Here is a 23,237-nt window from a genome sequence, read left to right on the forward strand (position 1 = left end):
TCAAAGTCAAAAGTTCAAACTGACCTCGATGGAGTACGGGTCGAATACAACCCAAGATTGGTCTAGCTGAAGGTCAAGTTTTGTGCCAAGAGTCATGTTCACGTTGGAAATGGTCATGTGGACCAAGGAAGGTGTTGCTGGAGGCTGTTGGCATGGCGCAAAGAGCAGGCCAGTGTCGCAGATGGGCAGGCTGGTGCTTCATGTTGGGGCACCCCCACAAGCGGTCAATGCAGCAGTGCGGATTCAGGACCTAAGAGGCACCAATTGAGGATCAGTAACTATTGCAGCTGGGTGCAGGAGCTGGTCTGGGAGCTTTTTATGTCCCCGAGGGTCAGCTCAGGAGGTCAGTAGACTAGCCAGTGGAGTCACTCTGCGGTCCTGGGTTCAGGATGAAATTGCAGGTCCAGTTCTTCTTCCCCAGGTAAGAGGGCAGCATGCAGTAGGTCAGCATAGCTAGGCAGCAGTTCCTTTAGAGCAGTGATCCAGCATAGTGGTAGTGTTTGTAGCAGCACAGCACTTCCTTTTCATGGCAAAGTATCCACAGGTCCACAATTGTACTGAAGAGTTGGTGTCTGAGGTCCAGCATATATACACAGTTCTTCCTTTGAATTGGGGAGAAGCTTCTAGAAGCATGCCTTTGAAGTGCACATATGCCCTGCCTTCCTAGCCTCCACTCCAGACTAACTACAGGGGATATGCAGCCCTTTGTGTGGAGACAGGACACAGCTTATTCAAGTGCAAGTGGGGCTGGGCCCAGCTCCTCCCATCCATTCTGCCAGTAATGGCCCATCCAGTCACATTTAAGTTCACAATTGTGTGTGGCTGTCTAGAAGGAATACACAAGGCCCAACCGTCAGCTACACCCAGTCATGTGACCCAGAGACAGGCTGCAGTTACTAAATGGCTAAGGCAAGAAAATGCCAACTTTCTAAAAGTTGAAAACACGAAAAGGGGGGCCAGGCTCTGTTTTGACTGATGCACCTATTACATTAGAGCAACAAACAGATTGCTACCTTTTCTGTTTGAATGGATTTTTTATTAAACCATTCCTTTTCTCGAGTTTCACTGTTTTTTATCCAGAAAGTTCAAATGCATGGAAAATAGGGAGACACTCGTTTTTCAAACGAACTAACAATACTTTTAACAATTGACAATGGACAACGATCATAAACTCACATAATTACTATGTACAATGATTATACACAAAACAACATTTAACATTTGCATCATAACGCAAAACAGACTAAAACAATCTTGTAGCTATCTTGTTTTTTAGACCAAAGATGTGCCTGACACATGGAAATACTTTAGGTATACATATGGGGAATAATATTCATAACAAATCCCTCGCATAATATAATATAATTATTCCAATTCCTCCGTGTCACAAAGTGCCAAAGCGTTTCAAATCCCATGCCACCCGTACTGGGACTCTCTTCAGGGCTTCATGTTCAACTTGGAATGCCCGTTTGACAGTGAAGCGGCGGTCCACATCGGTGAGAGACGGATGTGGCGGAAGTCAAAAGCAGGAGACAGCATTGCGGTAAAACGCGCCCGCATGAGAGAGACTTGTGACAGACACTAGGCGCTCTGCAGCGTTCTGAAATTGGCTTTGAGTTCGAGTACGGGCTCCTCGGAAAATACAGTAGAGTTGTAGCACCGTTTGGACATCAGAAAATGCTGACATCCATTTACATGAAGCCCTGAAGAGTGTGTCAGGCACATTTCGTCTAAAAAAACAAGATAGCGACAAGATTGTTTTAGTCGTTTTTGCGTTATGATGCAAATGTTAAATGTTTTATGTAGAATCATTATACAGTTATTTTGTGCGTTTATGATCGTTGTCCATTGTGAAAAGTATTGTTGTTAGTTCGTTTGAAAAACAAGTGTCTCACAATTTTTCCTGCATTTGAACTTTTTGGATAAAAAAAACCTGTGAAAATCGAAAAAAATAATTTGTTTAATAAAAATTCCATTAAAACTGAAAAGGTAGCATTCCATTTGTTGCTCTAAAGTAATAGAAGCATAAGACAAAACGGAGCCAGGTCCCCCTTTTCGTGTTTTTAATTTATTATGGCCCTACCTGGCCCCGGTCCTATGGGCCTAGCCCCTCTAGTTTTTGCAACTTTCTAAAACTTTAAAGTGCATGTCCTGCTTTTTAAATGAATTGTGCCCCACCTTCTGGGCTGTCCAGGGCTTACTCTAGTGGTGACCTATTAAAAAGGAAGGTTTGGCAAAAGGTTTATTGCAAGGTCGAAATGGCAGTAGGCTTGTTTAAAGTGCTACTTAAGTGGGTGACACAACCAGTACTGCAGGCCCACTAGTAGCTTTTAATTTACAGGCCCAGAGCACATGCAGCGCCTTTGTACTAAGGGCTTACAAGTAATTTAAATATACCAATTGGGGATAAGCCAATTTTACTATGTTTTAGGGAAAGAGGACAAGCACCTTAGCACTGGTTTGCAGTGGTAAAGTGTGCAGAGTCCTAAGGCCAGCAAAAACAAAGTTAGCAAAAACAGGTCTGAAGCCAAAAGGTTAGGGGGAAACCACAGCACGGATTCCAGGTCTAAAAGTGCCTTTCAAGTTCTCCACTTAAAACATACAGTTGATCTCCTGACTGTTTCATATTAATCTTTGGGGGGTACAGCTTAAGACTTAAGCGATTTTTCGTTAAAGGGGCTTTTTTCCCGCTTCCATAATGTTGAACCCCTGGGAGTAGCTTTGTTACAGGATTTTCCTTCTACGACAACCGGTGGCAACACGCACACAAAGTTACATATGAATAACCAAATGCATCCTTTAACAAAAAGCCAGACATACTGGGTTTGCTAATGTTTGTTTCAAGATGTAGTTTGCTTCAATTCCCTCATTATCTTTTCATTTGCAAGTGTGTTATGTGCAACATACATTTCATTAAAGAAACTAGGATGGCTACACAAGTGATTTACATCTATAAGACATGGATATGAACTACGCTGCCAGATAGTAGCTGTCTGATCACCGATCGTTCCCCTTCTATAGCTACCTCAGGTAAATATTTTGTCGAAAAGTATCTTATGTTTTGGATATTGTTTCAACTTGTCTGGTTTCTCTTTCACTTTAAATTCAGCAGCCACCAAGGCCAATCTGTGATCTAAATGTCTGACGAATTGCAACAAGTTTTTAAAAAAAGACTCCCAAGATTAGGCACAAGTCAATCAAATATAGCTTTCCTGGACTACTGCTGGATTATTTGGCTACTCAATCAAAGGGATATGGTGGAATCACGACAATGCATTTTAAATGGAGTAAAAGTAAGTCAGCCTTCTGCTAAATTGTTTTAAGACATTAATAAACTAATAAATATGCTTCACATGAAGCAGAATATATTTGGGGAGAGGATGTAGCCTTATGGCTAGAGCGGTCGATTTCGAAGCTGGGGAACCGGTTTCGAGTCTCGACAATGACCCTCAAAATCCTGTGAGTCTGGGCAAATCACTTAATCTCCCCGTGCCTAACAAAAAATAATGTGTCCTTCTGTAACGAAACTGGTGCTGATGTAAAGCGATCTGATACCCGATGCAGTCGGGTCAAGTATGCGCTATATAAAACTCTTTAAAAAAAACTTATATAGATCAATGTATCACTCTTGTGCTATCTGTAATATTCACCGACTTCTAAATAAACGCAAACACAACTCCAAAAATATATATTTTTATTTGTAATAAAAAAAGTTAGAATTACATTATTCTATTATTTAAAAAAATGTATCTTCATGAGGCAGTTTCATCTGCAAATATATTCTTCCTGAGATACTCCATCCAGGCTTCCTTTGTTGAAAGTGCCATTGAATTCCATTCAAAAAGAGGAATCTGCAAGAAAGCAAAGTGCCTTTAATCGAATTTTACAGAATAACTGGTTGGAAAAGATTTACTTTGTAACTATGTGGCATAATCCGCAAACCGCATAACATTTAAGTTGATATAAATATGGCCATTATAATTTCCGTCCTGATTAAAAAAAGTACATGATGTTAAAAGTAGGTAATCCACAGTCCCTATATATCATTTGCTGGCTGTTGGGTTTTAACAAAAGAAAACAGGCTGCCGAAGGAAGCTGAAGCCAAGGCATATTCTCGTGATCTCTGCATCCTGCATTGCCTCCCAGTTCATACACATGGTGTGTGGATCAGTTACTGATGCGTGCAGATGCTGGAACCACTAAGCAGCAGAAAAGGAAGGATGCACAGAGTACCTAGCATTTAATGCTCCAACAACAAGATTTGCAAGGGAGCACAGACATCACTAAGCCTCCTCGACTTTCCAGATAGAGTGGACGAAAACTCAAGGCTTAAATCATTAGATGTAGTGTAGGGTCAATTCAGGTACAATACAACACCATTATCACAGCTGCAATAAAGATATAGATCCTATATAATATCTGCAAATCTATAAAGTTCAAAGATCTTGGGACACACCTGAAATGGAAAGCTACAGCATAATGCATAAAGCATAATTGAGTCAGCATAAGAGGAACTGCTTACTATTTGTCCCACTTGATTGATTTTTGGGGACTGTCTTCTCATTTGGATGTTAAAGTATTCTGGTTTTACTTGTATTTATTTTAAAGTGCCTGGTATGATCTGTAGCATTAAAGAACAAGTCTTTCAATGCGACTGCGTCTCATTCTATTGGGACAGAGTATTTAACTTCATCCACAAACTGTTCAACATCAAGCCCCTCAAGGAACTCCCCTACCTTGTTTTTGGCTTCGTTAAGGAACTCCAGCTCCATGAACCACACAGAGCCCTACTAGATCTCCTACTCATGGCGGCTGTTAAGGTAGTCCTAAATAATTGGAAAGACACCAAAAAGGCAAGTTATGCTTGCTGGTTAAACTGGGTGATTAACCTCAGAGGAGCAGACATCACTCTCCAAACCACACCATGGCGACCCGCGCGAAGGAGAATGTGGGACGTACTAGATAGCTACTTTGAAACCCATAAACCCCCATGATCTGCCACCCCTCCGGACTTCCAGATCGCCACGGAGTCCATAGCAATCGTACAGAACATGCACGCCTCGGGGTATACTGGAATGACCAGAACAGTGGTGCTCCATTGAGGCGCTCTTCTTCTCTTCTTCTTCTCTTTCTCTTGTTCTTACGCTCTCATCATCTTCTACAATTCTATTCTCTCTCTCCTCTCTTCCTCTTTGATCTCCGACTCAATAAAGCCTCTTGAATATGCTGTGTTATCTGCAAGATCCACGGTCACATCTGAATGTACAGTAACTACCATGGTCAATCCTTCTAAGGTGTGTCTGCCATGATTGTCCTTCTGACCCTACCCCTGTTCAGATGTACTCTCATCCGCACATGCAATGTATTCAAGCTGCTGTACTGAAATATTCAATAAAACTTTCTGAAAAAAACAACAAAAAAAACGAACAAGTTAAATACCTTCGTTAACGCTTTTTCTGGTGAGTACTCCAATTGCAGATTCCTCACCCTATGAATATTTCTCCAGGAAGTACACTGAACCCAGAAATTCAAATGCAATACACCCGTGTGCTGGTAGGTGACCTCATGCTGCTCCACACAGAAACAATATAGGTGACATCATGCTGCTCCACACAGAAACAATCTGCTCTGGAAGTGAAGAACAGGGCGACATATAAGGGACACCCGGTCATGCTGACGTCAGTTGTTCTCAAAGGCTTGTCCGCGACCTCAGACACAAAACTCATCGGCAAATTGGCTTGACCAGTGTGCAGTCTCTAGTTTGGAGCCTTTTTATGTGGAAGAAAATTCTACAGAACGGGGAGGTGTGAGGATGTGCGCAATTTGCAGTTAGCTAATGTATACACCAGAAAGAACATTACCAAAGGTAAGTAACTTGTTCCTTTGATAAATACTTCCAACTGCCGATTCCTCACATTTAGAACAGAGATCGAAGTAGTACCTTCCAAGGTGAAGGGTCTGTAGACCAAAACGTCCTATAGGAATGAACAGCCAAAATGCCCATCTCGACAGACCTGAATGTCAAGGTAATAATGCTTCGGGAACGTGTGCACTGTTCTCCACATAACAGCCTGACAGATATTCACAGCAGGCATTCCGTATACTAACCCAGAAGAGACAGCCTTGGCTCGAGTGAAATGAATCCTCAATCCTGCAGATGGCCACTTCTTAGCTAATGCATAACAGCTTTTAATGCAGAGGCCTATCCAAGAGGAGATGGTTCTTTTCTGCACTGCCTTGCCTTTTGTCCACAAAGAGATGATTATCCACCCAATGGTCCCTGGGATGATCAATGTATCAAAGTAGAAACAGAGGGCTTTATGGAGGTCCAAAAATGGAGTCTCTCCTCCTTTTTACAGGGGTGGTGAGAAGCAAAGAATGCCAGAAGTGGTATTGCCTGCCAGACATGGATTGATGTTAACCACTTCCAGCAGAAATGAAGCTTGAGTTCCAACACCAGTCTATCTGGAAAATATGTTGTGTAAGGCACCTGGACCAACAGTGCCTACAGCTCACTTGTGTGCGGAGGTTTATCGTGACAAGGAACACCGTTTTGGGGGCTAAGAGACGAAGAGGACAACTGTGGTATGGCTCAAATAGGGTGCACATTAGAAAACGGAGAATCAAATTCAAGACCCACTACGGCATCACAAAGGACTTCAGTGGAAACATAGGTTGTAAAACCTTAAGAAATCTCATAACAGGTTATTTAAACAAAGAAGGCTAATCTAGATATCATAAAAATGCAAAAAAAAATCTGACAAAGAGCATTGAGCAGTTCCCAACGCAAGACAATGATGGGCCAAAAACAAAACAAACAGCACTCCAGGCAGCTTAATTTGCAGCAGGTCAAGCTGGCAGGTGCCACATAAAACCAAAAACTTGCCCCTTCGTACCCCAATTTCGTAGATGGACACTTGGCTGTCAGACTTTGAGAAGATCAATAACCTCAATAGGGAGGTCAAAGGAAACTAGCTGCCACTGGTCAATGTTCACACATGAGGTGCAGATTATGGGGGCTCAGATGCAGAGCCTTGCCCTACTGCTGCAACTGCAGATCATCCCGACACAGCAGGGCTAATGTTCATGCCCAGACGTTCTGGATACCACACCGGAGTCACTAAGGGGACTTGGGCCTGGCCAGTCTTGAACTTCAAGACCTTAGCCAAGAAAGCTAGAGGCAAGAAGGCATAAAGGAGCCCGAGCTCCCCTCTAGGTGGAATAAGTCGCAAAGAGAGAGCCTGCTTGGGAACTTTTGTGCGCAAAACCACCACTAGGTTGTTCACGTTTAGAAAAATTACCAGACGAGTCAGTTAATTCCAGAGGCGCAGAGCCTCTTTGCACAGTACCCAAGACCCCACTTCGCCCTGCATATTGCAGTACTACATAGCCGTGTTGTTGTCCAAGTATGGGCACTGGCCTCCCTTTGATAGATGGTAGAAAGGCCTTCAATGCCAAGTGGATCGCCTGCAACTTCAACAAATTGATGCTGAGCTGGGTTTCTTCTGGAGACCAGAGTCCCCTGATTTTCATCTCTCTTAGATGGCCTCACCAGCCCAATAGTGATGCATCTGTACCCACCTGCTCCTTATCCCACAGCTGGGTGAGGTATGGAAGGGGTCTAGCAGTCCCTGACGAAACCTGGATTGAATCCAACAGGTTCCTCTTGTGCTGCGCCCATTTGGTCTTCAGATACCACTGCAGAGGCCACATGTGCCATCTGGCGTGGTAGTCTAACAGAGCAGCCGCAACTACGTACTGACTGAGATCCATGACAGAGGCATAAAGACTGGGATCATAACACAAATGTCCTGGACTCTCAGCTCTGGGAGGCAGGCACAAAAGTTCACCGTTTTTAAGATGGCTCTGATGAACTGGAGCATCTCCAAACAAGGCAGGTTTGACTTTAGCACTTTGACAGTGCACCACAACAATGTAGAAGGTAAGCGTCATCAGAGGGTGGTCTATGACTGGCTGGGCGAGCCCACCTTCAAACAGCAAGTAATCGAGGCAGGGGTAGATTGACATACTCAATCTTCGAAGGTGTGGTTCAACCATCGTCAACATGTTCGTGAACACCTGTGGAGCACTGGAAAGGCCAAAATAAAGACCTGCAAACTGAAAATGCTCCTGGCTTACTGTGAACTGGAGATAGTGCCTGTGGGCCTGCAGGATGGGAATGCAGGAATATGTGTCCTGCAGGTCCATACTACCATCAAGTCTCCAAGATCAAGTGCAGACAAAACCTGGGCCAGCACAAGCATATTGTATTTGTACTTCAGGTAGGAAGTCGTTTAGAGGATGGAGATCTACAAACAGGATGACGGCCTCCATCCTCTTTCGGCACAAGGAAATAGCGGGAATAACACAGAGTTCCTACTTTCAAGGCCAGACCCCTCTGTACGGTGCCTTTGACCAAAACGATCTGCAGTTACTTAAACGAAACTGATGAGTGACCCTCCATCCACGCTGATCGGATTGGAAGGTGCTAGGGTAGTAATAAATGGGAAGGTGAATCCCCGCTGGACAATCTGGAGGAGCTGTGTGTCTAAACTGAAGTTCTGGCCGCCCTTGGAGGAAACGTCAGATCCTACCTTCTACAGTGTGGGTGTGAGTTGCAAAGGATACCCTAAAGTATTATAGTATGGTTGAGTTAGGCAGAGGCATGGGGGACCAAGCTAAATGTTGTGTTGGATCCCCTGAACATCTCTGGAAGCCATAGCCTTGCCCACAAAATGACTGAGAAGGTTGTTGTGCCAGTGGCATAGTCTGGTGAGGGCGATATTGGAAACCCCTGGCACATCCATGTAAGCGACAAAACTGTTGGGAGAATTGCCTGGTAGAGGCAGATAATCCCAGGGAATGCGCTGTGGCACAAATTTAAGGTGTTCCAGGTCCACTTTCTCACGGAAGAGGCGAGCGCTTCCAAATGGTATGCCATTAAGAAAACTCACCACCCTCTCAGAAGCATGTAGACCTCATCCAGGTACGCCCATTTCCCAAAACAAGCAATCTATTTTGTCCAGGCTAGAGTGATTAACACATTTGGCTCTATTCTTGCTTTTCTTTACGGTTTAAGCTACAGATGCCCGTAGGTCCTCCAGAACTGTTGGTGTTGACAGAACATGATGCAAGGCTGGCAGAAGAGAATACACACTTGCTAAAAGTCTCCATGCCTTTGGATTCACAGTTAGGAGTGGTCATAGGAAAGGCACTGGAGTTTAGTCTGCTGGGGGGCACCTGTATCACAGGATTCTCTGGTGTTGAGGCAGTATTACAGTATTAGAGATGTAAACTGTCAAATATTCACCTCATTTGTTCTTTTGTCCATTATTTTTCAAGGATCCCCAAACATTGGTAAATGGCCCTGGGTGGTTAGTGGCACAATTTAATGGTCACGTAACTTCACTGCTTGATTCTAAGCCGCCTATAACTAAAAAATCCTTGAAGAGACCTAGTACATAAACAACTGGTTAACAAGGGAGTTATTTTGTCAAAGAAGGGAACTTAGGGAGGACAATTTTTATTATTGGAGTCCAGTGTGCATGTCCAGGGCATTAGTTTAAGCAAAATAAAGCACAAAGTTCCCCAGAAAGGCTGAGAAGGAAGAGTGTGAAAGTGTATAGGGAAAGCCAAGAGGGGAAGGAAAGGGGGGGAAATCCCATCTTGGGAACTAGAACCCTCACACACCCAGCAAGCTAGGTGTCATGCTTCATCATATGGGTCCTGCTCCTCGTAAGACTGGCACTGCAATGTCTGACGGGCACCAGCGAAGGGGCTCTTTAGCGGAGATCTTTTGTTCCAGCCATATGGTGCATGCATGTGAGAGGGCAAAGAAAAGTGTAGTCGTGAGAAGGTGGTGGTGATTAAAAAAGGTGGGTCAGTCCACAAGGAGTTTTAATAGCGTGGCTGACTCCCTTGGTTAAAATGGTGGGAGGGGAGATAGAGCGCTATGGAAGTAATTTGGCAGAACTATTTACAACCCTCTGGTTAGGTCGACATGTTTCATGCTAAACTAGCAATTCTTCAGGACCTTAGTGACTAGTACTACACAGTGAGCTAAAAAGCTTGTATACAACCTTGACTTGGTTGGTCTGTGATGAGCAGGCCAATTGGTCCTGCTTCAAGTAATGCAACCCTGGGAGTATCCCTAAGGTGCCCCGCAGTCTGCTCCTGTGGGACCTGCACAGGGGAGTCAGGGACACCAACGGCGTGCGGTCTCAGCCTGCAACACCTACCCCCACGTGGAATCCGTGGCGGATCCGGAGCGACCAGTCGCTCCGGATCCGCCACGGATTCCACGCTAGTTTATATGTAATATATATGAAATATGTCGACCTAACCAGAGGGTTGTAGATAGTTCTGCCAAATTGCTTAACAAGGGAGTTAGCCAATTTCAAACATTGCACAAAGCAACTTACAAATGGAGCAACAATTACTATCTAGATGCAAAAAATAAATCTTTGGTTTAATTAAAATTGTATAAGAACCTGATAAAAGACAAAGGAAATGTTAATTATTCTGCAAGCATCTGTTCATAGCATGTAGTCCTTTAGATTCACCTGCTTTAGTGTTGGGCTCAGGCGTTTGAAATGTCTTTTCAATGAAACTTTCAAGTCATAAGATGTGTTGAGACTCCTCCTTTGGTTCACAGTGCGCATGGGCACCGACTCCATGTTAGATTGTTTTTTTGCACAGCGGATAAGAATGTATCTGGAGTGTCCAGTGAGCCTTGAATAGTGCACCATGTGTACTGTGCAGTGTCGACTGAATAATAAAAGGAGAGATCTGCAATCACAAGCTTCTGGGGAGAAGGGTGGGCACATAAAATCTACAGGTCTGTACGCTGTGAGCAGATGCTTACAAGGTAATTTACATTTTTGATTCCTAGCATGTGAGGGTGTACATATGCAAGCAGTGCCCTACATAAGCAATGGCTGGTGAGTAGCTAATGCAGATGTCTGGAATGAAGTCCTTAAAACTTTCTGTCCAATCATAGCCTTCTGGCAGGCTTCGAAGTTCACACAGTAGTTAGTGCTTGCTAAAAGCGTATAATGTTGACCACATGGCCTCTAGTAAGAGGAGTGCTTGCAGCCCGCTTATGGCCACTAAGAAGGCTACATCTAGGACAAGAACTGCAAGAAGAAGTACAACGTTTCGAAGTGTAGCCACATCAACACTACAGCTTCCCAGCGACCCTAAACTTGTGACCACTACCTCGTACATATGGAACCTGGAGTATGGTGTGATGGAAATTCATGAGGCCATCATCCAGAGAAACCAGATCACACATCGGGCCATGAGCTAATATTTGGGCTGCAAAAGAGGCAGGTACAGGCTGTGGAATAAATGGATAGGTATGGGAAAGCAGGAGTGCTTGAGGTAGAGTGCCTTCATGTAGTTGCCTTGTTGGAGCAGAGGGATGATGTTCTGCTGGGTTGTCATATAGAAATGTTCAAACAGGATATATTTGTTTAGAGGCCTAAGGTTCAGAATGGGGCTGACGGAGTCATCCTTTATGGGAAGAAGGAATTGGCTTTATATTTCCTGAACTGATCAGCTGCTGTGTATTTTGAACCGGGCATTGAGGCAACAGTGAGCTTGGATATATTCAATAAACCCCTTCCTCTGCAGAGTTCACAGTGCCTGGAGACCCTCACAGGTGATTAGCCATGCTTTACAAATCCTGTCTGATTGATCTTCATCAAAAAGATTTTCAGGTAGCTCAAAAACCCACGAGTGTTACCTTTAAACATATGCGAAACGCAGTCAAGCAGCAATACATTCCAAACGGTATACAGTCATATTGAGTAAAAAATATAGAATTGCATTAATATCGAGTTAAAAATATCGAATGGACAGAATATAGACAACAAAAATATCGAATGTAATGGACATAATATCGAATCGACAGAATATAGACAACAAAAATTTCGAATTTGAGGTAAGTAAGTTAATATCGATTTACATAAATATAGAAAGTCAAAATATCGAAGTATATAATATAGATGTTAAAAATATCGATTTTGTAATAATATCGAATTTTTGAAAGTGTTTTTTATGTTAGCATATGTGTGAAAAGTGTATATTTATTTTATAATTTATTTTAAGTAATGAATTTTATGGTATTTAATTTTTGGGTAATTTAATTCTGTAGCGGGTTGTGGGTTTATAGGGGAATAGGGTGGGAAGTAATTTAATTATAATTGAATAAATTTTCTAATTTATTTATTGGTATTTATCTTGAATTAATTAATTTTTAATTGGTAATGAATGTTTATTAATTGATTGATAATTACGTAAAATAAATTCTGTGGCGGGTTGTGGGTTTATAGGGAATAGGGTGGGAAGTAATTTAATTATAATTGATTAAATGTTTTAATTTATTTATTGGTATTTATCTTGAATAGTTAATTTTTAATTGGTAATTAAATTATAATTGGTAATTGTATTAATTGATTAATTGATAATTATGTTAATTTAGTTAATTTATTTACTGTAGCGGGTTTAAAGAGGAATAGGGTAGGAATTAATTTAATTGTAATTCATTAAAAGTTTTTATTTATTTATTGGTATTCATTTTTTATTAATTGTTAATTTTTTTTCAATTGCTAATTGTAAATTGGTAATTAATTTGTATTAATAGGTAATGATTTTTAATAAATATTTTATTTTTTTATTTTTAATTGATTAATTATTATATTAAATTGGTAATTATTTTTAATTAATTTTTAATTAGTATTTATATATATATATATATATATATATATATATATATATATATATATATATATATATATATATATATATATATATATATATATATTTTTTTTTAATTAATATATGAAGAATTTACTCTCCCTAAGGTTGCACTCACTGGAGTAGGAATAGTCATTTTTACCCCGACGCTACCCAAAGTTTTCCCTACTGTAGCACTCACTGGAGCGTGAATAGTAATTTTTACCCTCCCACTATCCAACGCCTTCCCTACGGTTGCACTCTCCGGAGTCGGAATAATATTTTTACCCCTATGCTATCCAACGCTTTCCCTACTGTTGCACTCTCCGGAGTCGGAATAATATTTTTACCCCTACGCTATCCAACGCTTTCCCTACTGTTGCACTCTCTGGAGTGGGAATAGTAATTTTTACCCTCCCGCAATCCAACGTTTTCCCTACTGTTGCACTGTCTGGAGTGGGAATAGTCATTTTTACCCCTACGCTATCCAATGCTTTCCCTACTATTGCACTCTCTGGAGTGGGAATATTAATTTTTACCCCTATGCTATGCAATGCTTTCCCTACTGTTGCACTCTCTGGAGTGGGAATAGTAATTTTTACCCCTACGCAATCCAACACTTTCCCTACTGTTGCACTCTCTGGAGTGGGAATAGTAATTTTTACCCCTACGCAATCCAACACTTTCCCTACTGTTGCACTCTCTGGAGTGGGAATAGTAATGTTTACCCCTACGCTATGCAATGCTTTCTCTACTGTTGCAGTCACTGGAGTGGTAATAGTAAATTTTACCCTTTCCGCTATCCTATGGTAAAAATATTGTATATTTTTTATTAATATTACGTATATATATATATATAATTGACAACGAAAATAAGAATAAAAGAACTTTGGGAAACTTTAAATCCGTGAGTGCTGCCTCATTCCCCTTCCCGCTGGAAAGGGATTTGTTATATATATATATATATATATATATATATATATATATATATATATATATATATATATATATATATATATATATATATTAACAAATACATTTGTATGTTTTTTTAACTTACATAAATTATTTATTAATTTTAAGGTTATTTAAGTATGTTTAAGTTAATTATATTTATTATTTCATTCATTTTTAATTACTTTAAAACATTTTTTTTTAAATCGATATTTTGACTAACTATATTTTTTACAACAATATTTTTGATTCTATATTTTTGTACTTACCTGTTTGGAGATAGGAATTCGATATTTTGGCATTCTATATTTTTTACTCAATAATATGATAGTTCTATATTTTTGTCATCGATATTGTTTCAGTGATCCATTCCAAACCTTTAAAGCAGATAGTGATGGCGCATGTAAGAAAAACTGAATGATTATAGTAGGTTGTAAGCATGAGATAGGCATTGCCATGGTTGGATCTACTGGAGAGATATTCTGTGAAAGGCATTCCTACATCTAAGTACTGTGACGTCTTCACGGTACTAGGAGGAGGGTAATCTAATGAAATCAAACAACAGGTCTACAGCATTGATGAGCTCTTATAGGGCATCTGCACACTCTCTTAAAAGAGACTACTCAAATAAATGAGTCTTTAGAATGGACGAAAAAATGCATGTATCTGGTACAAATTCTCTAGCAAGGTATTCCACAGAGACCTGAGAGTGACTCAGAACTATCTAATTGCAGAAAAGAAGGCACAACTTTTTTCTGTTGCTTCCTAAACACAGAAGTTGACCTAGGTTTACAACACAGAGCACTAAGGAAAGAAAACGTTAGAAAAATGACTGTGGATTACTCACCTGAACCACACGATAGCCGAGAATTTCAAGATGTCTTTTTTTCATGAGGCATTCTCCTTTCAGGTGACTAGAGTTCTTGCAGAATGATTTTGAATCAAGAAACTCCAAAGCAATTCTATTTGAAGAAAAAAAAAAAGAAGCGGTAACACCTGTACATCATGCCGCTATGAAATCAAATTTCCAATAACTTGATTGCACATTAACTGCACTTCATTTGACAAGCAGCACTGGTGAAGAAAAGAGGTCTTGATTTAATGTGCTGACAGATGGAGAATGCGTTAACACATTAAAGGCAGACAAGGTTTAGTAACGAATTATGTTGGCAAAGTCATGAAAGATCGGGCCGGCCTTCTGGGGGTCAAATGTCTTGACAAGTCAAAATAGAAAAGCAGCATATCAGTAATGACAGAATCAGCTGTAATGGAAGTGCTGAGAAAAGAGACGAAAATAATTAATAAACAGACTGATACCGAAAAAGAATGCAAGTATGACAAAGACTTCAATGTGACAAAACAAAGCGATGCATTGAGTATACTTTTGAAATGTAAAATAGTCCTCTTTGCTTTGCAGGGTAAGTACCTAATTGAAGGAGGAATATTACACTCAAAAAGTCAAAACTTTTAGGATAGAGAGAAATATTTTGCTGATCTTTGAAGGTGTGACAGACAGTCTCAAGGCCAAGGACTGAAAGAGACTGGCTGAACAAGCCAATGGTTGAAGGACGTGGCTCCAAATCCCACTAGAAGTGGGAAAGGAACAATAGGTCAATTTGACAACTGAGTTGGCAAATCTCTAGATCTAAAAGCAATATATTTTTTTTATCAAATCTAGTGTGAATATTGAAAATAAATTGCTGTTTAGCTCTGTAAAAACTCCACTACTGAAACACACCCTCAAAAATGCATCATATTTAAAAAAAAAAATAATAATAATAAAAAAATCCATCATATTTAAGCAACAAGTACAGTGGGCTTTAATCCCCGTCAAGATTCGGTGCGAACGACCAATTTATTAATTGCAGGACTGTTATCTTCGCTGTGATATTCTAAAGTAAGGCCCTATTTTAATAGTAAAAATGTGTCATGCCAATGTCATTCATTTCATGTTAGTACATTTGTACTTCTTCCCTGTTAAACATAATTCCTCAAACAAGGCAATCATAGTAATACTTGCCAGCCTGCTGTGGGCATTACAGAGGAGAAGGCGAACTAAATGACTCTCCCCTATGCTAACTGGCCATTGGGGAAGCACATTAAAATCCCTGGAAGAAAAGAGTGGAGTTCCCACATGATCCCACCACGGACTGTTGGAGGGTTCACTGAGATAAGTTGTGTCAGACTCTCTCCATGTAAGTAGCAAAGACTCAAAGATAGAGGGCTCCTGATGAAACGTTTGCTAGTGTAGAACTCTTGCATAGTGTGCTTCCTGTAAGTTGTTCACAGAATAGAATCCTCCCAGGCCTCTACAGGCATTCAACACAGCCATTCTCACAGGTTAAGCAAATAAGGATGAGACATTTACTAATTACTGTTCTGTTCGCTGGCCCAGTAAAGCCAGCGACACCCGTGCACCTCCACACAAAATAAAACAGACAAGATGCCATGAAGCCCCCAAATGGTTAACTGATGACCTAAAACATGCCAATAGATCTACGTCGCCACAAACATAAATGGAGTAAGAACTATGACACGGAGGCCAAGGTATTTTACGGACATCTCAAACAATTCAAATACCTCATCCAGCAAGCCAAATTTGCCCTTTTCACAAAAAATACTCCTTTCCACTAGCAAATCAAAGGAGATGTTTGGCATAAGCTCAGAACTATCTAACCCTGACAGAGTGACACTTCCCATTACCCCTTCCCAGTCGTTATGTGATGCACTCAATGCCTACTTCACAGATAAAATCAAAACTATAAAAAAAAGAGCATCCCCACTGGATCCCTACCTTCCCAAATGATATGAACCAAATCACGTTATGCTACTTTCCAGAAATCAGTAAGAATGGCTTTAAGGACCCACTGATGTAAGTAAAATCAAGATCTTCCAATGACCCATGCCCCGCAAAAATCCTAAAATCAGCTCTCCTCTTAACTCAGGGAAAGTACCTAGCACGTTTAAGGAAGCCATAGAAAAAACAATGTGAAGGCCCCCTCTCCTTGACAAACTACTGCCTGATATCCCACCTACCTTATCGAACAGAAGTACAAAAGGGCACATGTAGCACATAACCTCTTCACCTTTATCGAAGAGTCCGAATTCTTAGACCCATGTCAGGCTGGCTTTTCGCCCAGCTCACTTTATTGAAGCAGTCATCCTTTCCATGATGGATAATAACACAGGCGGAAAGAGACAGCAGTCACACCCAGCGCGGTCTACTGAGGGGACAAACGCTCAATTGGATCACCTCCTTTCTGAAAGACCACTCTCAGTTGGTCTGTTTAACTGCGTTTACTGCTTCCCACGTCCATCCAGAGTGTGGAGTCCGCCAGAGATCATCCCTATCCCCCCCATCTATTCAACATTTATATGCGCCCCCTGGTCCATACTTTCCAAAAAATTAACGGTATCATCTACAACTATCCAGCCGGGAGACAGTCTTTAAAACAAAACTATTACAACACATGCCATTACATTGCATGTCGTTGCAACGAGAAAGGTGTGCAGCAGTGGGTAGAAGGTGTTGAATTTAGCTCCAACACCTTCCATACTGTTGCACACACTGGAGTTGGGATGGAAAATTAATCTATTCCAACTTCCAGCGTCCCCCCGACAGAAAGTCGGAGTAAAAGTTTGTGTTGCAACGGCATGCGATGTAATGGCATGTGTTGTAACGTCACCTATTCATCCAGCCGATATGCAACTGCTCTTCAGGCTCGATTACACCCCCGAATCCAAGGTACACTTTCAATCTACCATACTGTATGTCCGTGAATGGATAAACAGCAATCACCTAAAATTAAAAGCGGAAAAAAACAGAGCTCATTATCACCAAAAACAAGATTAAATACTGGACTGACTCACTTTGGGTGTCCAAGTTGGGAATCTCCGCCAACCCCAAAAAAATAGTAAAAGGTCGCCAAACTCTCCATGAAGCCTCAAATTGACTCAGTGATTGCCTCTTCCTTCCTAATGCTCCGTAAAATAAAATAAAATAAAAAACACATTGTTTCACCTTGGAGGCCCTTATCCAAGTGATCATCTCCCTACTCATTTCAAGGATTGACTATGCCAATTCCCTATATGTTGGCCATCCCAAATGACTTACTAAAAGGCTCCACATCGTTCAGAACCAGACAGCCCATCTAATGTATAAATAACCAAAGCGATGCCACATCACCCCCCTCATGAATAACCTCCACTGGCTGACTGTAGAACAAAGATAGACCTTTAAAGCCGGATGCATCATTCTCAAATCACTACATACAAAATGATCCTCTTTTATCACTTCCCGACTTCACAAGTACACTCCCAAGCACTCATCACATTCTACCCACTTGAACTACATGGCAATTGCTAAGTTTAAGGGCTTGTGACCCTATCTTTCTTCCAGGTTACTTAAATTTTTCTATTCCAGCAAATAGAGGCGCCAGGGGTAGACCAATTGGAGGTCTCACAGTTTGGATTAAGCAGAGCTTGGAAACTACAATAAAAATGTGGGATTTGGGTTGCAGAGACATCTTAATGTTGCGAATTTCCTCAGAAAAGTGGGGTGTGATAGATTTGTATAACGTTTATGCCAGAGGTACCAATACCGGGAGTTCCCCCACTTTAGAGGCCCGGTCTACTTTTTTGCAAACTAAGTCCCTTGGAAATCGAGTAGTAGTAGCTGGGGATTTAAATAGGACCTTTGAACCCCTAGACAGTACTGATGATCCCCTGGGGCAGGAGGAGGATAATCTATGGGGAGTCCCTTCTCTGAATCTAGCCCCTGTCAAACGCTGGACGAAGGACATACTTCTCCTAAATGCCATGTGCTTGGAACACGGGATGAGAGCCCTAAATGGGAGGACAAAGGGTGATAAGGAGGGTGTTTGCACATTCGATAATGGTCACAATAAAAGCAGGATAGATTACGTTATATGTAGTCTTAATCTTTGGCAGGGGGTTTGTGACATGGAAATCAAGGGCAGGATAGAAAGTGATCACAACCCCCTTTGCGTGACCCACACCTGGTGGATGTCTGGCCAGTCCAATTTGCAGGCAAGTGATGGTTTACTCCCTGACATGGCCAATGATATGCACAGATTGAAATGGCCATGTGTGTTGGAGAATATGGAATCTATGGACTTCATTAGTTCTGAGGTGGATAATACTCTTGCTTCTATGGAGTTAGTAAGTCCCATAGTTCCAGGGTCCAGGGTAATTACTGACATCCATAACAATCTCTTTTCCCTTCTAAGACCTCATTTTATGAGACCACGTAAGGTAAATCGTACACTACCTCCCAAACCAGCTAGGTGGTTTAATCAACAGTGTAGGGCAGCTAGATTAGCCTTGGGTAGTGCTATTAGAAATAGGGATAGGGCTGCGATTAGTGCAGCGAGGAAGCATTACAACACAAGCATCTCTCTGGCAAAAAAAACGTGGGACGAGAAATATTGGGCTGAATTAAAGGAGGCCTCTGGAGCCAAGGATTCCAGGCTTTTCTGGAAGATAGTGAAGTGGGGTAGAGGTGGCATCCCAAATAAACCAGACAATAATGTAGCAGAGGCTGCTTGGGTGAATTATTTTAGACCCCAATATGCAGAGACAAAGGAGGTGGTGGTGGGGGATTCGATTCCAGCCGTATTTCCCACTGATAATCTGTTTTCTGTTAAAGAAGTTGAACTTGCAATATGTTCTGTACAAGGGGGAAGGGCCCCGGGTTTAGATGGGATACCCTCGGATGTTTTTAAAAATGATAAAAATAGGTGGGGTAGGTATGTGTTCCTATTGGGGAATGCCATCGCAAAAGGCGTGCTAGTCCCAGACCAATGGAAGGGAGCAATTATCATACCAATCTATGAAAAAGGAGATCGGTCCCTCCCGGCTAATTATAGGCCAATAAGTTTGATTGCCACTATACAAAAAGTGATTGGGAAGATGGTGGTAAACAAACTTATGGATTGGGTGGATGAGAATAATTCCCTCTCCCCTTACCAGGCAGGCTTTCGGAGGGCTACTAGCACTGTCGATCAGGTGTTTCGTTTTACTATGTTGCGGTGGGGGACGGTACTTCTTGGCAGGGGCAGCCTGTATGTCGCCTTTGTCGACTGGGCTGCCTTTGATCTAGTCCCAAGGAGCAAGCTTTGGACAGTTTTAAATAAAATAGGTATCCCAGCAGAATTGCTCACCCTAATCATGAGGTTGCATGAGAGTAATTTCCCTAAAGTCCAGTGGGGTTTGAACGGTCAATCTTCCATCAACTTTCCAGTCGAACGGGGGGTTCGTCAAGGTTGTGCAATGGCACCCTTGCTTTTTTCATTATTTATTAATGGGATCGTTGGCAGGATGCTGGATGCTAATGTGGATGCACCTTCGTTAGCGGGCCTCAGGGTCCCTATCCTGATATTCGCTGACGATACGCTAATTATGTCTAAGACCCCTTCTGGGCTACAGCGTGCCTTAAATATTTTTGATGGGTTCTGCCTGGAGCATGGCCTCGAAGTTAATGTTGGTAAGACCAAGTTGATGGCATTTTCCCAAGGATGTAAACCTCGCCCTAGGATACATATGAATAATATCGAGCTTGAGGTAGTTAGGGAGTTTACCTACCTGGGGGTACAAATAGCAAATAGCCAAGGCTGGTCCCATCACATAGAAAAAGCGGTCTTGAAACACCAGCAAATTTCGGGGGCACTACGGGTGGAGCATAAAAGATCAAAAACAAAACAAATAAAACCCGTCCTTGCCGTATATGATGCAAAGGCAATAGGGTCGGCCCTATATGGGGCAGAGCTGTGGGGTTTTGAAAAGCTTACCTCCCTACAGATAGCAGAGAACAGGTTCTTCAGGGGGATTACGGGACTTCCCCAGAGCACCCCACTAATCCCGCTTAGCCTTGATCTTGGGAGAAGATCTGTTAGTGATCGAGCTCGATTGCGTCCCATCTTACATTGGAGACGCCTCTGGTCTACTCCCGAGATTAAGCACTATGCAGATGGGTTTTTGGCAATAATTAAAATTGACACCTTCCATAAAATATCATGGTTGAAAAATGAAAGGGTCATGCTAGGTGAACTAGGTCTTTCCAACCTTTGGGATAATCCCGCGGGGGAAGTTTTCCCAAGTAAAGATAACCTTAAAACTTTATATTGGGAGTGGATAGATGGTAGGCTCTGGAAGGGTGCAAAATCCGATTCGATGGGGGGTCGTTTTCTGGAAATCAAAATGTGTCCTATGTTAGAACAGTATTGGGAGAGAATAACTGTCCCCATGGACAGGAAGTTATTTTTCCAGTTGAGATCTGGCTCCCTCCCCCTGAGATATTTAACAGGCAGGTGGAAGAGTTTGAACACCCTGTGCTGCCCAGCGTGCGGCGCAGCCAATGAAAGCATGGGCCACTTCCTATTTGTTTGTAATGCCTACGCCACACCAAGGAGGGTATGGTTAGCTCCAGTTTGTAAGAACCTTGGGACATTAGTGGTGTTGAGGCATTGAGAATCATTTGCACCTCCACTGATGAGCCTATTGTTTTGGGCATAGCCAAGTATCTGGGGTGGGCCTGGTCTATTAGGCGGAGGGCTCTTTCTACAAATGTGATTTGATTAATGTTTTAAATGTGTGTTAAATTTTATATTGATTAAGCTTGCACAACTGTTTTATAAATATGTATTTACATAAATGTGATTTAAATATTAATTGTGATGTATTTAAATGTATGTTGTGCTTTTATGAGTATATAACTCGAATAAAGCTTTTCAAACAAAGCTACTTCTGTAATAGTTATACCATTCTAATACATTTGTACCCTTAATTAGGTAGAGAAACAGTTAATAACGTAGGTTATTGAAATACCACTTCTTCCACTTCAATGTGTAGTAATGTCACGAGACCCAGATGTGCAAGTGTGACTGGGTCTGTAATTGGGTCACGTCATCCTGTTACACTTATATTGAGCTTTTCTGTGCACTTTGATATCATTTATTTGTCCAGCTGGCGACACTCCAACGTGAGCAACGCGTATCCTGTAAAACCCTCTAGCCAAGATCCCCTTTCATCCCAATTCCTGTGAGAAGGAGCATCCCCTTTATCCCTTTTCAACACCCAGGGGGGGTATCCCCTTCTTAACTAAACCCCTGGAAATTCAACCTGTCCTGTCACCCATGTTACCCAAATCTTTTAGGGCTACCCCCAAAAGAGTGGTGGCAAGGCATGGCTTGACACTTTCAACCCAAAATTTGTACTACATGAATTAGGTCTCGGTGGGGTAGGAAATGGAGATTATGCCGACACCAAATGTTATGTTATCAGATGCTTTCAAATGGAGGTCTCCTCTGCTCTATGAACTTTTCACCATTCTAGTTTTGTGATGCTAGAAGCCAAGTATATAGGATGAGCCTGCTACGTTTGGCATGGGGTTATTGGTCTCTTACTAGGAGTGTTCGGTGACTGTGAAACAGATTCAAAGCGAGAGACTCTTAAGTTCATAATGTTGCCTATTATCTCCTTTCAGAGAAAAGCAGAATGTATCCGAGAGATAAAAAGTAATATTAAGAAACTGTTAGAGATTCCACAAATGGCAAGCACGACAGGATTACAGGTAATGTTTGACAATGTCACTCATACCCAGATGTAAAGAAAGGACATTAAAACATGGAATCAAATACAATCTTGACTATGTTTTTGCCTGTGCTACATTAAGAAGGGTAGGACTGCTTTCTTACACTAAGCTCAAACCTACTGTTTTCAAAACGGTGTTTAAATAATAGAACAGTAAACTGAGAGTCTCTGTTGGCTAATGAGTAAAGGTAGTTTGTAATGGCCTCTATCCACATAAGTATCTTTCCTGAGGTTCACTGGAGACAAAGGTGGGCAGTAAGTTGATTGCAGAAACCTACTATAGATGGGAAATATTGATTCACTCCCATGATTGATCTACACTCTAGGACATGTACCACTTTTCTATTGCAGGATCCTCAAAATCCTTTTTTAAAACTTAAAGTAAAAAGGGGTAGGATTAGAATCCGTGTGACAAACTGGTTATTTACTAGTAATCTTGATCAATCCATGTGCAACTTTTCCATGTCCCAGTACTTTCATAATGAGGTGTAGCCACTCCCTAGAAACCAGCACCAAAGGCCTTACACAAGCAGTTCCATGCCCCGGAAAGGAATGTTAATGGTAAGTGAGGGAGTACGTGTACATCTACCATTACGTTGCCCCAGTCCTAAAACATCAAGCAAATATCCAACCAAATCCATGGAAGCAATCCACAGAAAAGCAATGACATGAGAGGTTTGGGTCTTGCACAACCACTAATTTCCCTACAAAACCAATCTACTTCAGCACTAAGAAATACCCAAACTAGTGTTGGAAGAAGAAGATACAGCATTCTGTCTGTAGGCAAACAGTGACATTCACAGCAAGGCGTGTGACACCCAAAAGCATCCGGATAACTCCAACTGAGGTGGTAGCCACAATTGGAGACATGCAAAGAAATTAGATTATTGGATTTACAGACTCAGAGGTTTTGTCCTCATCTTTCAATATCCCAA

At 41.6% G+C, this 23,237-nt stretch overlaps 1 protein-coding gene across 1 annotated transcript in view; it reads right to left on the bottom strand.

The window, feature by feature from the left end:
- Positions 1-3,691: 3,691 nt before the first annotated feature.
- The window catches only part of FASTKD1 (FAST kinase domains 1), a 272,895-nt gene continuing 253,349 nt past the window's right edge, over positions 3,692-23,237 (bottom strand). The window contains exons 14-15 of the mRNA XM_086956076.1: positions 14,540-14,654; positions 3,692-3,851 (exon numbers count right to left, since the gene is read on the bottom strand). Of these exons, the coding sequence (XP_086812202.1) occupies positions 3,753-3,851; positions 14,540-14,654 (214 nt within the window). The 3' untranslated portion in view covers positions 3,692-3,752. The remainder of the gene's footprint in view (positions 3,852-14,539; positions 14,655-23,237) is intronic.

This window comes from Lissotriton vulgaris, chromosome 2_1 (genome assembly GCF_964263255.1).
Source record: "Lissotriton vulgaris chromosome 2_1, aLisVul1.2, whole genome shotgun sequence".
Taxonomy (NCBI): Eukaryota; Metazoa; Chordata; class Amphibia; order Caudata; family Salamandridae; genus Lissotriton; species Lissotriton vulgaris.